Source organism: Opisthocomus hoazin, chromosome 10, assembly GCF_030867145.1.
Source record: "Opisthocomus hoazin isolate bOpiHoa1 chromosome 10, bOpiHoa1.hap1, whole genome shotgun sequence".
NCBI lineage: Eukaryota > Metazoa > Chordata > Aves > Opisthocomiformes > Opisthocomidae > Opisthocomus > Opisthocomus hoazin.
The window spans coordinates 23,365,016-23,382,363 of NC_134423.1; the positions used below are offsets into that span (position 1 = coordinate 23,365,016).

At 43.5% G+C, this 17,348-nt stretch overlaps 1 protein-coding gene across 3 annotated transcripts in view; it reads right to left on the reverse strand.

The window, feature by feature from the left end:
* Positions 1-10,594, reverse strand: part of ARNT2 (aryl hydrocarbon receptor nuclear translocator 2) — a 106,135-nt gene extending 95,541 nt beyond the window's left edge. Inside the window, exon 1 of one of the 3 annotated variants that reach the window (XM_075431477.1) lies at positions 10,486-10,594. In XM_075431477.1, the coding sequence (XP_075287592.1) occupies positions 10,486-10,516 (31 nt within the window). In that variant the 5' untranslated portion in view covers positions 10,517-10,594. Of the gene's footprint in view, positions 1-2,205; positions 2,229-2,524; positions 2,550-10,485 lie in introns of those variants that run through there. The other 2 variants (XM_075431479.1, XM_075431480.1) reach the window with 2 other exon arrangements.
* Between the last annotated feature and the right edge of the window lie 6,754 nt (positions 10,595-17,348).

Sequence of the window (17,348 nt, forward strand, 5' to 3'; positions counted from 1 at the left end):
ATGAATAGTTTTCCTCAAGCAAAACATAATTCAGCATGAACTTCATGTTAACGTTCTTTCCACCTACTCACACATCTCCAACTGATTTTGCTCAACCAAAATGCCAACAAGTAAAACCACCCTTCTTTTAATTCAGATATTGTACCCCAGCACTAAGATTTCATTTTACACTCCCATCCTACAGCTGCCTGACCTTAAATATTACTTACATATTTATATGGCCGCCTTTTTTAAAACATGCATGGAACCTGGAGGGAGAAACACAAATAACAAAAAGCAAAATTTTGGAGGGGAAAAAATATTCAGACTGGCAGCTTTCACTAAAATGTTAAAAACCATCATAAGCCTCAGTTCCATTTACGGCTGAGAACCAAAGGGCGTAAGAAGCATAAGGACAGCACTAAAAAAAATAAGATTAAGTCTATAGTCAGGACCATTTTGGAAACCTATGAAGTTAGCATGTTTGAAGAGTGAAAGAGTATGAAGATATATTTAACCAGAAGACTACTGCATCTCAGAAAGTCACACGTTCATTTATTGTATCTGGAAAACATCGCAGAGCACAGCAAGTCCAGAAACACTCGGTTTAATTTGGAAAAAATAAAGCAACAGCTGCGATCATTCAAGAACCAAGTCTCAAGCTTGATTAAACTACAAGGAGTTCCAAAGACTTCTATAAATCTAAGTACTTCACAATGCCCATCAACAACAAAGAAGGAAGAAAATTCTCTACTGCTGTTTTAATCTGTAAGTATCCATAATGGAAATTTTATACTTTATCCTAAAACGTCTGTGATGGGCTATGTTTGGACAGGGGTTCCATGCAGCACAAGTCTGATCTAACACGTTTTGTTGTTAGTGAGGATCCAGTCCAGGCTCACCAATGTAATAAAGAGAAACAGCTTCACTTGGAACAACCTCAACTGACAGATGCAGACAGCTGCTGGCAGAGAATCCAGGGATGTTACACATTTTTTAAGGACTTGTGTAGGAACTGCGGAATTTGGTCTGATGAGATGTCTACAACAAAGGAGTTGACGAATACCTACTAGGACTTCAGTCCACCTTTTAAATGTGCCCATGCCTTCAGAAAGTATTCTTATTTTGCAGTCCTCATAAGAGAGTTTGAAAATGCTCCTGTATTTTTCTTGGTGATGGTTCATTTACTTTAATTTCAACAAAGAAAACACATACTTCAAAACTTCACTGGTAAGCAAAAAAAACCTGTAGCTAAGACGCAATTGCTGTTCCCACAAACCTGATTGCACAGCCAATTAAACTTTTTTCTTTTTTCTTTAAATGAAAAAAAATACGTTTTACATGAAAACATCAACAAAACAAATTAGCAGAGGAACATTTATTATAGAAACACTAAAACCTTTACGTAGCTCCAATAATTGGCCATTGTATTGTCCTAAGTCCACTGAAAATCTCATGAAAATAACAGGAAGTTTTCATTATGCAGCCTTGTTTTCTACTGGTCAAACCACTACTCACTACAGAAAGTGCAGAGCATTTTCAGTGTGACAGATCTATATGCAGAAGGCCAGCCAATCTCTTAAAGATGCTTTAAAAAAAAAATAATAATTAAATCTGAGGAAACCATTGGTGTCCCCATACACTCTGACATGAACTTGACTCACAGGAGTAGCCATCAGCCTGACCTCTGTTTTCCCAAACTCTCTCCCAGGGCCAGCCTCCGCAGACTGCTGTTAAACGAGCTGCCTCTCAGTGGCTGGGAACACAAGAATTCAGCATTTCAAACCAAGCTTCTCTAGCTAACAGTACTTTAAGTCTCTAAAACCGGATTCAAAATTGAGCTAGCAACTCTACCTGTTGGACACAAAACAATGGAAATCCAGCTCGTCCATGGCCGTGTTGGCTCTGCAGTACCAATGGCAATAAATTTTTTTGTCAATAAATGTATCAAACATGCCTCCGAGGGCAGTGACACACAGGAGCTAGCCCCATTTTATAGCTAATTTTATGACTATAATCCGCTTCCCTCCGCTACTGTTACATTCAGCACCTAATTTCCAGATTGTCTTCTGCCACGTGTTGAGGGTCACTGCGCTGGGCAGATTATCCGCTTTCCATGTGACAGAATTGTAGCAAATTAAAACACTAGTCTCATACTGACATGCTGATCAGCCACATAACTTTACCAGCCTGCCCCTTTTCAGGACATCACTTCGAGCGGCATACCAGATGCAGTCCGTTTTCACCTATTGCAGTAGTTTCTGGAGATTGGGATGCACTCTGCAAGGCACCTTCCAAACAACAGAAGACAATCGGCATTCTGAAAAGAATTAAACTGTAAGTTCCATAAGATCTGAGACTACTGATGTGATCTATACATAAGAAGTTACTTTAAATCTCCTTGCATTCAAAATAATCAGTTTTATCCCAGGTTTTAAAAGCATTTCCAGTTCAGTTTGATTTTCCATCCAAATATTACAGGCAATACAATTTTAAAAATACATGCATTGCAAGGGCATTTAGCAGCACCCACATGTCCACATACCTTTACTAACAGAGAAAGCCAGCAGTTACAAGTCCTTAAAATTATCTACTTCCACGAAATTCTGTTGTGGATTATTACTGGGAAAGTACTGGAGACCATTTTTCAAAATCAGGCCTGTATATTCCACAGAAACAGGTTTTGCTTTTACCTCCGAGGAATACAAATATGCAGTGTTTTCCTTCTTTGCAGCGCAGTGATTTACTGGCATGCCTCTTCCCATAAAATATTTGCATATATCTGAGAGTCAGACTATTCTGATACATTCTGTGTTTGCCAGGAAGTGAAGGCTCCAGTTCAGTGTAACCGAACATTTAAACAAGGACAGGCACCAGGACAAATGGCACTGTAATTAACATACCAATGAAGAGCCAGTTGTTAATTACTACCCATTTCAGGCATTTTGTATGAGCAACTTACCTGAAAAGCCTTCCCATCTGCAGCCTGGCAAAGCCAGTAATTAAACAATTCAACATCACTTTTTCTTGATTAGAGAAAAAATTATAATTATTTTATATTATTCTGTACGTCACACACGGTTGACATTTAGATGAGAAAAACTGCAGCAGCCCAAATCTAAACATTTGAAATGAATGTTATGAGCTGTCCTTGAAGAAAACAGCAACACACATACATCTAGGGCAGATGCAAGCTAATAAAGGCTCCTAATTTGAACCAACTGATTACACCTTACAGCACCTGATGGGTTACATAGCAGGCAGCACAGTTACTACTCACAACAGAAAAAGTACCACTTTTTTCTAAGGAGGAGTTCAGATGCTACCTACAGAATGGAATCTGAATTTATAAGCTGTTGAAAGACTCGGGAGTAGCACCAGTACAACGCCAGGACTCATTTACATTTAAACAACAGTAACTGAGAAGTCAATACACAGCTCAGCATAGCACCACGGTTAAAATACAGCAGCTACAGGCGTTGGAAGAAAGGTATAGGCATGTAAGCAAAAAGCAGGATTGAAACCACAGGACAGAAAGATCGGTAAAATGGAAATAAAAGCTGACAAAAAAAGAGAGGAAGCATAAAGTTTAGAAACATTCATCAGTATGTAGAGTATCCAAAACAAAGGATTTCTCTTTATCCCTGCGCAGATGGCTTTGCCCAAGGAAGACTAGCGTGCTTTGGGTACAAAACAAGGAAATTATATCTATCTTGAAAATAGCTTCTAATTCATTACCCAGTGCATGACTACAGCCATTAATCCATGTAAACAATAAAACCAAGATCCATTTGAAATTCTGACTATCCAAAATAAAGTTTGAATCAGCTCTCGTTAAAAAATTGGCATTCTATGTTTGGTACTGAAGTTTCAAACCATGTAATTTATGCATTTTAAAGGCCAGATTTTGCTGAAATCCTGTAACATTTTGTGACAAAGCAGCTCCTTCTGGAGTAGCCAAAAACTGGGTATTTGATCCATGAGGGTTTATTCAATCATTTTCATTTGGATTTTTATTTTCAACAACAGAAAACAACAAATGTTCAACTTTTTGAAGTTTTTTCTTTGCTAACAACGTGCATCTATCTTCTTTGGATTATAATCAGAAGCTAAGTAAAATGTACAAATGCCTTTTAAAATTTTTCTTCTTCTCATTTGCCAGAAGGATTGGTACAGACAGGGCGACAGGCAATGCTTTACATCTGAATAAAGGAAATACTGTTAGCAAGGAGTAAACTGTACTAATTGTTTACACAGCAAGCGCCCACCCAAGATTTCTGAAATTTCAAATTTTTTCCCTGTACCGTCCAGCAAATCAATTTTTTTGCACAAATTATCTTACAGAAAGGTGAAGGAGCACCTGTATCTTTGCAGATTTCTTTCCCGCATAATCTTACTTGTACACTCTCACAGTCAAGAAAAGAATGTAGCTTGGGTTGGTATCTGCACCCGCGGCAGCATCTCTGCACCCCACAGTGCTGGCCAGACAGGACAGCTCACCCAGAGCCGATTCAGCCATCTCTAAGTGCTGCTGGCCACCCAAAGACACTTTGCTATAGACAGACTGGACAAATCTGCCAGAGATCGACAAGAAGATCTAAATTCCCATGTCTTAAACTCAAGACCTCTTTTCCTCTTTTCTATTGCATATTTTAATAACATTATACTTTCTGCAGGTAGCATTCAATTAATGCATTTTCCACTCTTACTTGTCAGTTATGAAGCAGTAAGTCCCAAAAAATTACCCTAAACGATACACATATCTGATCTTCACAAGCCATTTAAGCATAATCTCCGAATACATCTTCATAATGACAGCCCCATTTCTGTCCTCTTAATAACAATAATCACTACATCAACAGTGTTATTTTGCCTTGACCGTTTTCAAAAGGCTGGTTTTTTTCCTTTGCTACCTAATCTCTATAGCAATTTTTCTTACTGGAAAGAAAAATCAGCAATACCATCTGGTATTACAGAAATCAACAATATCTGTTTTGGTTTGCATTTTTATTAAGAGGCAGGAGGAAACCTTATTCTATTTGAAAAAATATTTGGAACTCACCACAAGCTACATATGCAACTTTTAAATAAATATTCTGTGATAGAAGAGATATCCTGAAAAGAAATCTTTTGTATGCCCTATATATGCGAAATGTCAAAAAAATGACATTTCTTCAATTCAAGTTACTGTTCGGTACACAGCCCTGAAGGACAAAACATTATCATGGAACTATTCAAGAGGCACTATCATCTCACACCATAGTTTGGCTGAAATAAGGACCAATTCTGCAGTAAGAAAGACAAGCAAATACTAGAAGAAAGAGATCTGCAATTTAAAACTCCCATTAGTTAATGAGTGTTCCATTTTTGAGACCTTTGTTTTAACATTATCTTAGAAAGACTACTTTTTTGCATCCCAGAAACATCAGGCCTTCATCACTAGGACACTCCATTTACTCCCCAGGATGCTGTTTAACTGATTTTGGAGTTTACTGCATAGTCCATATTGCATGAAGGGCAAAGCTCTGTACTGCAGCAATAAAACACAACAACTTGGGCTCCGAGCTGAACAGACAATTTTGAAATCTAAAACACGGATTTTTTTTTTTTTAATCATCAATTTCAAAGCAGTAAGAAAGCTAAAGAAAAGAATGGCCAGACTCTCAACTTCAGGCAGCCAACTCCTTTTGGGAATATGGAATGGGCAGCACCAAGAAAATTCATCCACAGCACTTAATATATTGGTAACACGAGTGCAAATGTAAGGCTGGCGAACAGATGATTTGGTTCTCAGAACCTCCAGCTGAAACAGGAGAATGATTTACCTCCACGGAACTCCGAAGTCAAACAAACATACAAATAAAACCAGCTCCCAGACCCCAACGCACTTTCCTAAAACAAGAGCCCAGATGCAGGGCTGAGTTACTGATATGACGTAAAATTTGCTGTTAACCCATTACAAACTGAAAGTAAAGAGAGCTTATTTAACCATCTTTCTTCAAGGTTCAACTCCTTTTTTTTTTTTTTATATCTTGGATTAACCATAGGCTAAAAGCAGCCCCCGCCAGCTACTGCAGTTGCAATAGTCATGTCTTCAGCCACACCAACTTCTTTCTCTTGTGGCCCACCACCTCCCTCTGTCCCAACACATCTCTAGTAGCTGCCCTTCTGGGGGCACATGTTGTTCTCCACACCTTTAGACGTTGGGCTCTCTGCTTAAACAGAAATCAGTAAAGGAGCTTTAGTGATTATGCAAACAACCCAGTTACGATTTTTTTTTTTCAGTTAAATATAAGAATATAATGCTAAGGATTCAAAACATTTTAAAACATAGACAAAAACGCATCCTAAGGGATCAGCTCCCTAGCATAACTCCAGGTAAACTCTGAAATCTCGTGATTTCTTCTGACGTGACTTACGAGTTTGTGGCATTTGGTGATACAACTGTGGGTACTACCCAGGGTGACCCCTCCCACCTCACCAGGAAGAACTGAGAGGATACAGCCAGTTCCTTTCACATGGTCTGATCAGGACAGAAAGTTGCCGCTCTGGGACCACCCACCAGACCAAGACAGATTGGAATGCATCACCCAAACCCAATAAACGCCTCACAAAAAAAAAAAATGTTAAATTCATTAAGAGTTTTGTGTTTTCATCCCAATTTGGCTAATACAAGAATCACCACATCATACTGCACTCAAGCAAAATTTGACCCCAAAGTAGCAACAGTTATGGACAAGTTTGCATTCCAAAAATACATCCATTTAAAACAGACGTGGCACTAAGTTACTTTGCTGCAAGCAGTAATTTATTAAATGCTTGTTACACCTCCACAATTTTTTTGTTCTTCAATCCCATTTAATATGCCAATCTTATTTCAGGAGGAAAGAAATTAACTCTGATGCTTTGTGCCAATGCAGATGAGCTTCCCACACACCTGTATTGTGTTTCACACTTCAGTTAGTCATCCAGATTGCAACAAACGAACAAAGTCCTCCCAACCAGATCCCATTCCCAGGGCTAAGCATGCGGGAAGAGGAAGAAAGACGACTATCTCACAGAGCCCCCCAGTTTTGTCAGCGCAATGCCTCGTTGCAGCTATGGATGAAGACCTTCACCAAAAAGAACTATCAGTTTAGATCTAACAGAGCCCAGGAAGCTCACAGACGTGGCCTCACCCCCACCCCAATTTGGTCCCCGACACTGCAATTCCCTGGAGCCCTAGCCAGGACAGGCTGCAAACTGCTCCCAATCCCATGGGCTTTCATAACTCAGACCTTCCATTAAAAAAAGACCAGGGGAAAATGGTTAAATCTGCATTGAACACGAGAGAGAAGATGATGCTGCAGAGCACTGCACAGTTCTGTACCAGGAAATCCCACAGTAAAAGACTTTCACATCCAGAATTACAGAACACCCAGCTTTCCTCTCTCTGCTAATCCCCATTCTACCATCCAGAATATGACTAAAATCACATGTATTTGTATTGTGGTAGCTGCAAGTTAATGTCCTACCTAAATTATCAACTGTTATTAGAACCCCAGACAATTGCTTAATAAAAATTTAATCATATTGTAATTTCTAATCATCATTAAAGATGCTTAACAAGTTAATCTCTCTGTTGTGCTCCCCTAACATTGTGGATCAGAAAGGCAGCTGGCGTAAGGCAGCACAGCTTCACCAATACTAATAGGGCTACTTTCACGTTACTCCAGCTGAGGATCTGGCCCCAAAAGAAAATAGCAGCATTCCGATCCTCTTGCTACAGCTTTTGATTGTTTCTCTGCGCTGCTTTGAGGTTAATCCAAAAAAATAACCAAAGCAACAGATTATGCCTGTAAAAAAACACAGCATAAATCAAGGTATTTCATGCAGCCCTATCTTCTGCTGTCCGTGGTAGAGCAAACACGCAGCACCGAGCTATAGCTTGAAGGTCTCCTCTCCTCACCTCTTCACAGCTCAAAACCTCCTCATTCCGACTTCATCCATGCATAGCTACGTTTGTCTGACAGCAACACTCACGCATGGAAAACGTGGGAGGATCATTACCAGCCAGTGAGTTTGTCTTTCAGCTCAGATCTGTTCCAACCACCTAGATGAGGAATGAAACGACGCTCTGTAACCTCACCCTGGCAGAAGTAGGTACCGGTTCCCTTCAGGAAACCAATACGTTTCCTCATTCTCCCAGCGGACCGGCAATCTGTGCCAACGAGAGTTTGAGGACCACACCGCAAGTCAGCTTCAACTATGGCAGATCATTGCACAGAAATGCATACAGCGAACACATCTGGCTCCCGTTTCCCTCACATTTTTTTACATTTCTTTAATAATCCCATAACGCGCTCTGAATTCACAAAGTGGTCACAGGAGAACCACTGCGAAGCACTGAGGCTGCTCTGCGGTGCGTGCACACCACACCTCCTGCAACCACATCTTTTTGTGGCTTCAGCTGCAGGCAGGTGAAAACAGAAAGTGGAAATGGTTGGTGCAGAAGGGCCACCAGGCTCTCACAGAATCACAGAATAGTAGGGGTTGGAAGGGACCTCTGTGGGTCATCTGGTCCAACCCTCCTGCCGAAGCAGGGTCACCTACAGCAGGCTGCACAGGACCTTGTCCAGGCGGGTCTTGAATATCTCCAGAGAAGGAGACTCCACAACCTCCCTGGGCAGCCTGTTCCAGGGCTCCGTCACCCTCAGAGGCAAGAAGTTCCTCCTCATGTTCAGGTGGAACTTCCTATGCTTCAGTTTGTGTCCATTGCCCCTTGTCCTGTCGCTGGGCACCACTGAAAAGAGTCTGGCCCCATCCTCCTGACACCCACCCTTGAGATATTTATAAGCATTTATTAGGTCCCCTCTCAGCCTTCTCTTCTTCAGGCTGAACAAGCCCAGCTCCCTCAGCCTTTCGTCATAGCAGAGATGCTCCAGTCCCCTCACCATTCTCGTAGCCCTCCGCTGGACTCTCTCCAGTAGCTCCTCATCTTTCTTGAACTGGGGAGCCCAGATTTAGCTGTTTCAGCACAGAACTCTAAGTGGTCAGGGCTGATCCTTCCACGCATAGCGTGGAGGAGCTAACAGGAGAACAGCAAACAAAACCTAAGTCAAAAAAGGCTGTTTGTACCCTACTTTGTCTGCAGAACAGCTCACCGATTCCAGCTGTGTGTGCACGCAATGAATCTCTCCATTATTGTGTCCGACATGGTATCCTGGAAGCTAAATAATATTCATTTAATAACCTGCCATTAAATACTGATTTTTATTTAATATGTAGAATTCTGATATTAAAACTTAACCTGCATGGCAGAGATCTGTTCCTGCTTACTTTATTGACACTTACTGAACCAAATTGTTTCTCTCATCCTATTTACTTTCAGCATGACAACTACATGACCAACTACAGCAGGATTTAACCTATAGAACAGCCTTTAAACATTCGTTGGCGCTTACTCAGGAAAACCCTTCACTGTCAGAACTGAACTCGACTCTACAAAAAATGACAGAAATGTGATCACACCTTAAAACAAGTAAAAGCGGAATCCACCTTCAATAAAAATATTCTTCATTAGTATCGAGCCCAGCGCCAGCTCCGCTGCCCCACTTGTTTTCAGTGCGGGACACTTGTTGATCCAGCACCAAGGGGATCCCAGCACATCTCCAAAACACGTGCCAGTGCGTTTCACCCAGACCCGCTTTACTCCATCGTTCACCCAACGAAACAGACGCTGCACCTCAGACACGTGACACAACGCCAGGGAGCGTCTTCCCTCACGAAAAATTCAAAGATAAAATTTGAGTGAGTTTCTTCTCTTAGTAAACGTGGCAGTAACATAAAAGTATTTGTTTCACCCTCTGGCCGGAAAACAAACAGGTGGCAAAGCCTCCGCCGGCACCGGGGTGCCCTGGGTCGTGTCGACGCCCTGGTTTGGTTTCCAGCAGTAATTTTGCTTCCCGACAACACACCCGGCCGCCGCGCAGGCCAGAGCAGCGAGCTTCCCCCCGGCTCCCCGGGCAGGGGCAGCCGAAGCCCGCGGCCCCGCTGCCCCCCTCCCGCCCGCGGCCTCTCCTCCGCCCGCGCAGTGACCGCGGATGCTTATGCGAACTGCGCGCTTCTGCAGCGCCCGCACCCCGCGGCAGCAGCCCGCAGCGGGCGGCAGCCGCCGGGCTCCCGCGGCCGCAGCCCCCCGCCGCGGGCTCCCAGCTCTCCGGCGCGGCGCGGCGCCGGGGCGGGCGGCTCCCTCGCCCCGGGGCGGCCCCGGCTCTCCCCGCGCCCCCCTCCGGCCCGCAGCCGGCGGCCCCCGACGAGTCCGGGGGCGCAGGGACGTGGGGGAGTGGAGCGGCGGGGGCTGCCCGCCCTCACGGCTGCGGAGACCGCGCCGTCTCCGGGGGCGGGTGTGTGCCTACGGGGGGGGGGGGGGGGGGGGCGGGACACGGGACGTGTTGTGCGGCGGGGCCACATGGGGCGAGGCGGACTGCCTGCAGCGCAGGGGCGACGGCAGCAGCAGCTACTCACCGGGAGGGTTTACCGCCGCCGGCGTTGCCATCTTGTCTCTGAGAAGAATTAAGACAAATGCAAGAGGGGAGGAGGGATGCTCTGAGCAGCCCGGGGGAGGCGGGGGAGGGGAAGGCAGCCGGCGCCAGGGCGGGCGGGCCGGGAGGCGCGGGGGCGGCGGCCTGCTCCCGCCCCGGGGACCGGCGGCGGCGGCGCTCCCCGCTCCGTGCGGGGCGGCCCAAGATGTCCGATGGCCCCCGCGCCGCGTCTGCTCATGCGCCGCGCGTAGTGAGCATGTGCCGGGCGGCCGCACATGTGCGCTGGGCCCGCGCCCTGGCGGGACCCCCGGCGTCCGGCCCTGCGAGTGCCGCGTCCAGCCCGCCCGTTGCCCCGGTCCCGACCCGGCTGCCCCCCGCGGGGCTCGAACCGGCGGCCGCAGCGGGCGCCACTCCTGACAGGGCGCCAGCTCCCCTGAGGGAGAGGGCTCCGGTGGCGGCCCGCGCGCGGGCGAGGGGTGCGCGGTGGGCAGGTGGGTGCAGCCCGCTGCACCCGAAAGTGAGGGGAGGAGGTTGGGGTGTAGCTCGCCACCACCCAAAACTGAGGGGCGGTGGTTGGGGTGCTGCTCACTGCCCCTGAAACTGAGGCGGGGAGGTTGGGGTGCAGATCGCTGCCACCCAAAACTGAGGGGGGGTGGCTGGCGTGCAGCTCGCTGCCACCCAAAACTGAAAGCCACGCTGAGGGGTGCACAGGAGAGAAACCGTCAGGCAACGTTACCGCCATCCCTGTCATCCCCAGACGATGATGTCTCTTCTGCCTTGAGGTGGGGAGGTCTTCCAGGAGATGGTGGTGGGATGGAGCCCCACCAGTCCGTAGACCTCCAACACTTCTTCCACTCGGGATTCAGGAGTGCAGTTTCTGTGGGTCCCTGGGATCAACCCGCACATGGACACGGGGCTGGTGTGCAGCTTGGTCGTGCATGAAGTGAGCCTCAGGGCTGTTGGGGGAAAAGAGGAGCTGTGGTGTCATCTGTGTGTTGCAAACACACAAAGCGTCTGTCTTGACACCAAGATGGAGGGCTTGGCTCTTTGGATGGGTAGTGCCACACAGAAACGGCTTAGTCCTTTGTTAATAATACTAATTTCCTGGAATTACAAAGGAAAATGTAATAACTCTTGGAGTTCTTTAAAAAAAAATTGAGGAATTCAGAAGCAAGTCATCCTGCGCTCCTCTGAGTAGAGTTGAGGAATTGTATCGTAGAAACAGTGGTTCACCTCACGCCGTGCTCACATTCAAGTAGTGCAACTAAACAACTGAGCCTTTGTTACTCACTCAGCTCCCATTTTAAGGCTTTCCATTACAAACACGAGGACTAAAAATACAATTTCAAGGGAATCTGAGATTTTTCTTATCATCTCATAACTCAGATCTTTAAGGGAAAAAAACCCTTAGTGTCACAGAATTAACAAACTGAAAGATTTGTGATGAGCCACCAGTGTAATAAATGCAGCAGTCACATGTAGTATCTATGTAATGCTGAAAAAAACTAAAATATTTTGGTGGCTTTTTCACCCCCCTGGAATGCTGCGAAGGCCTGTTAATCTTTAAACACCTCCCCGTGGCTGTGCTCGGCTGCCCTGAACAGCCCTGCAGACCTTAATGGAAGCACGCAAAATGAAAAGTTGCAAATCAGTCCCTTGCTTTGCTGAATGAGTAACCTGAAACACTTCGGCCATTAAGATGTAACATGGCAGAAGGATGGAGAAAGCATGGAGGCTGTGTTTACTTGTTTCCTGTAGATGAGTGTGATCGGAGCAGCGTTGGAGCGCTCCTGCTTATCTAGAAAGCTTACGTTATCTTTGATTTATTGTGCTTTTGTCCATCAGAAGTTGAGCTGTTTTTCCAAGCATCTTACTGCTTTAGTGCTTCCTGATGCTGCGGAGCTTGGGTTGCTCAGCGGGCATTCTTAATTCTTATCTACCCCGCTAATACTAGCAGACTGTGTTAATATCACCAATTTTGTAAATACAGCTTATTTTCATTCAGATAAAACTATGCTTTCATGATTTTAGACAACCTTGGTCACGGCATTTCTGGCTTCTTACCTTTAATGAGGGAAGCAACATTTGGAGTAGCTTACCCTGCTGCGGGAAATGGCATAGCTCAATGCCTTTAGGTTTCTGTAAAGTCCCGTGTTCAAATTGCACAGGTAATACTGCTCATGAAAGCTTTTCCATGAGCCTTGACAACTTACGTCAAGTCACATACACGCATAAAGGTTAAAGGGCCAAACCCCTAACACTATGTTAGTAAAGAACCTTACAGAGCCGTGGTTTACAGCATAGGCACTACTGAAGTGTCCTCTGAAAGCATTTACAAGTATTCATGGGTTAAGCCTTATCTCTTTCTTATCAGAAAAGCATTGATATTTCTGAATTCATTTCTGTTGTAGAGATAGGGAAGCCACCCCAGAAGAAACAAACCCGGAGAGGTCTGGCAGTGCGCTATCCTGGCATTCGACCGGCAGATGGAACGCGGAATGTAAACCAATGAAACCGTTCAGCTGCGTGTGCTGTCCCTTGCGCAATGTCCCCTGAGACGTTAGATTAGCCCAGAAAGAGCGTATTACAGACAGTATATTTGATATTGTGCTCCACCTAAAGAAGTCCTTAGGGCTTAGAATGGAACACGTTCTGTCAAATCTACTGTGATTCAGACGTAGTTATGCAAATAGAGCTGCTTTTCTTTTTGGTTTGGTGTGAGCTTTGTTGACTGGCTCTGTTCAGTTCCACATGCAATTCTTTGTTCACTTAGATTGAGAAATTGCATTGATTTCTCCCCTCCCCACCTTCTGTATCTTAATAGGCAGTATTAGCAGGGTCTTTGAGAATCCTTGAATCAATGCATAAATGAAAGGAACTATTCTCTGTTCATCTGTAATAAACAGCTTCCTTGCTAATTCATTCTGAGCCTTTCTGTATCTGTGGTGAGATCTATAACACCGGTAACTGAAGAGAGAAACCATCGCTGCCCTAAAAATTATGTTCTAGTAATGGTGGAAATGCATGCTCCGTCTTTACTTTCGCTGTAATGCAAAGAACACCTGCACAGTAAAGCATGAAATCAATCTGGTTACTGAATTCACGTTTCTCCAAGTTCATGCCGAGCCGTGCACCGTGCAAGCCTAATTCCTGTGGGATGGGGTTCCTCACAGCAAAAGCGGGGACAGAGCTGGACTCTGCCCTTGCACTCGCTGAGAGATTAAACAGCGCCAGATCAATACCAAGTGCAAAATACAACTCACGTGCAAGATAGCAGTATGCAAAATTTTTACTGTTCATGTGGCACAACGGAAGTGCTTCGCTTACCCTATTAATATAATTACAAACAAGTGCTGACATGATGTGTAGCAACAGGAAAGTAAATGAATTAAGGAAAGAGATTTTTATCTCAATTTTGTTATTATGTACCAGAGAATGTCTGTTAGGTGTCTTTACAATGATTGTTTCCCATTTAGAGGGCTATTATCGCTGATACTAGCGCTCAGCATACGTGCGTATTTTGCATCTTGGCACTGGAAGTAGAACTAGATCAGCTGCACACTGCAGCATGCTGTAACCGCCTTCCGTTAATGCCTCGCCTTTGAAAGTTCAGAGCTGGCCTGCAAACTGGAAAACCCAGACATATACCTTTCTATGTGTTTCATACTGTCCTGGTTTCGGCTGGGCTAGAGTTAATTTTCCTCCCAGTAGCTGCTGTGTTTTGGGTTTAGCACCGGAAGAATGTTGATAACACCGATGTTCTCAGTTGTTGCTATGCAATTAACGACTTTTTCCAGTTTCACATAGTCAGCTAATGAGCAGGTGTGCAGGAGCTGGGAGGGGTGAGCAAGCGGCTGTCTAGGGCTTAGTTGCCAGCTGCCATGTTAAGCTACAACACATTCCATGCTCTAATAATTTCTAAAAGATTTTTATGTCTTAAATGGGGAAAAATTGGTGGGTTTTTTATTATTTCCTTTGGAAATACTGAAGTCTTTCCAAAATGGTTTACTCCATATGAATGAGTAAAGTCCAGAAACAAAAATCACAAAAGAAGAAGTTAATAAATTGAAGCAAATGAGAATATATGTGCAGTGTCAAAAATGAATTAAAACAGTCTTCAGCTTTTCTTACCAATTTAGGACAATTCCACTCTAACAGAACTGAAAACTCAGGTCTGACACCTTGAAACACTTTCCTAGTAGAATTTTCTTTTCTGGGGACATGAAGAAGAAAAGTGATGTTTCAGACATTTTAATCCTGTATAATCAAAAGCAGGGACATTTTAATAAAGTCTCATACTTTAATAAGACCTCCCAGCTACATTCTTTGATCTATGTTTCTGTTGTAATTGAGTTAATATATTGCACCCAATTCATCCAAAAGTCTTGGATGGTTTGGAACGATTATGATATATGCATATTAAGCAACCTCATCCACCCAAGTACTCGGAACTGGAACATTACGTGCCCTTTTTAAATTTGTTTCGTCACATATGGATGACCACACTTGCCTAAAGAAGCTATAGAGAAAATGATGAAATTTAAAACATGAACTATCATAAGAAGGTCTTAAAAGCATTTGTTAAGGAAATTACAACCTTGTTCTTTAAACTATCCCATATAATTTAAGAGAAAATTGTATTCTTCCTATAAAATGCAATAAAGTATCTTGATAAGAATGTGGAAGTTATATTAATCTCAGTTCAGTCCTGGAGGTATAGATATGTAATTTCTATGATGTTCTCTACAGTTATTGCTGTTAAATTCCGCAGTGCTTCTCCTGCAGGGAAAATGACATTGAGAATTAGAGAAACCCTCCTAAAGGTGCAATGTCTGTGGTAGAAGTCCTCTTACCTAAGAAATGTAACTGAGATCAGACAAATATTCCTATGCTAATAAAAGCGTGGACTAGGAACCAAACACACGGACATCTTTTAGCTCCAGCTCTAACATTTCCTGCTGCTTCTAAGTTTGTATTAATTTAGCCACATATCAACAGCCAAGATTTAAACAATGAAACTTGATTATCAAGCCTAAGAGAAGGGTTGCTGATGCAAACACATTAACACAGAACTTGTTTTCTTTTTCACATTTACTAAGCTGATTTTATTTTATTTCCTGACCTTAGACACCGTTAAGCTGATAGAGGCTGTTGGTGGCTACCTCAGGCAGAACTGACCACGTAGCTTATGGGAATGCGGTTTTCACGGTGCACGCCTAATTATGTCCCTGAAACCATTCTGTGAAGCAACTGGGTAAAAACCAGAAAAGCTATAAACAATACTGGTCTACTTACCAAAACTCCAAGACATGAACAAAAAGATAGATCCCAGAAATAGCACCGGGGCCTGAATCAGCGAACTGATGTGGAGATCAGAACTAAGTGAAGCCTTTTTTCCCCAAACGCCATGTTTCTCACTTTGAAACAAAATAGAAGCTTATTATTCATTTAAAGGGATATGTTTCTGGTATATTTTAATCAGGATATTATGATTTAAAGTGTAAGGTGAGTGAGACCATTTGGATTGCAGACATAGAAGCGGAGTTCCAAGTCAGTAGATAGTCCTGGACAAGTTTATCCCTTTCCACCTTCAGCAATAAGGGCCTGAGCTAAATTTCGCAGGAACAAATATGCACATTACTGTCAGCTCCAGCAAGATGAGGACTTTCCTTACAATTTTGCTGCTGTGTGGCATCCCCCCAACCCACTAGTCCTGTAATACTAGCTGGAGTAAAAACTCAGTCAGTTTAATAAAAACGAACGGTAAAACCAGAGCCGGTCTTTTGCATGGAGAAAGGGCCTTTTTTTGCTCGCTGCTCAGGGTGGGACCAAACTGCCAGTTTCCCAGATTCCTGCTGCCCCAGCTGCTCTATTACAAAGCTTATGAATGCAATAAAACATAAAAACTCAAGTAATGTAACACCCACACACCTTGACAAAAGTATTTCATTTCTTGGTTCATGATTTCTAGGTTTACAACAATATTTCTGGAATTGATCCGACTGTAATCCACAAAAGATTGAGAGGTTCTGGCATACAATAAAACTAGCGGTAGGACTAGGACATGTTTATGTTTGTGGCCATGCAGTTTGAAAAGTATACTTTAAGAACATTGCATATTAGAAGAATACTGCTGCCAACTCGGTGGAGTCCTTTGCCTGCTTTGAAGAGAGAATGTATGAAGAGTGTTTTGTTAAGTTTTATAAACAACATTTTATGCTCTTTACGGAGTTTTTTGTATCTCATCAGGGAGATTTACTGAGGATCATGAGCTGCAAAAAGACTAAAATGCCAGAAAATCTCTCACAGTTAATCGCAACAAAACCCTCTGAGTCCCATGAGACATAGAAGGCAATCTGTATTCTAAGGAAAAAAAGAAATTGTGAGGAATCTGAAGCATGCTGTGCTATTTTAGTTGAGCACAGGAGAGCTGAAAAAAAGCAAATATGAAGGAGGTGGCTGTCTGATATTTGCCCTCTATTCTAATGCGCTCCTCTGCTTTCTTTAGCCCTCTTTCCCCAGCTACACAAGAAAATGATTTCCAAGGACCATAAAAGAGAACAGAAACATATGCATTTAATTGTCTTATAAATTGAATTATGATTTATGACAGGTTTTACATTTCACAAGTAAGATATTATGCAAATTCTCAGCAGACCCTTTCATTTAAAGGCTTGCAGAAAGTATTTTTGGTAGCTTCCCACTTGATTTTATTTCTGAAATAGACAAACTGAACACATGTACCTGTGTCTCAAAGACCAGACACTAAATGCTTAATTATGTTTAAAAATCTAATCCCTGAATTATGGAATGCAACATGATTCATTTCTACATTAGCAAAAGTGT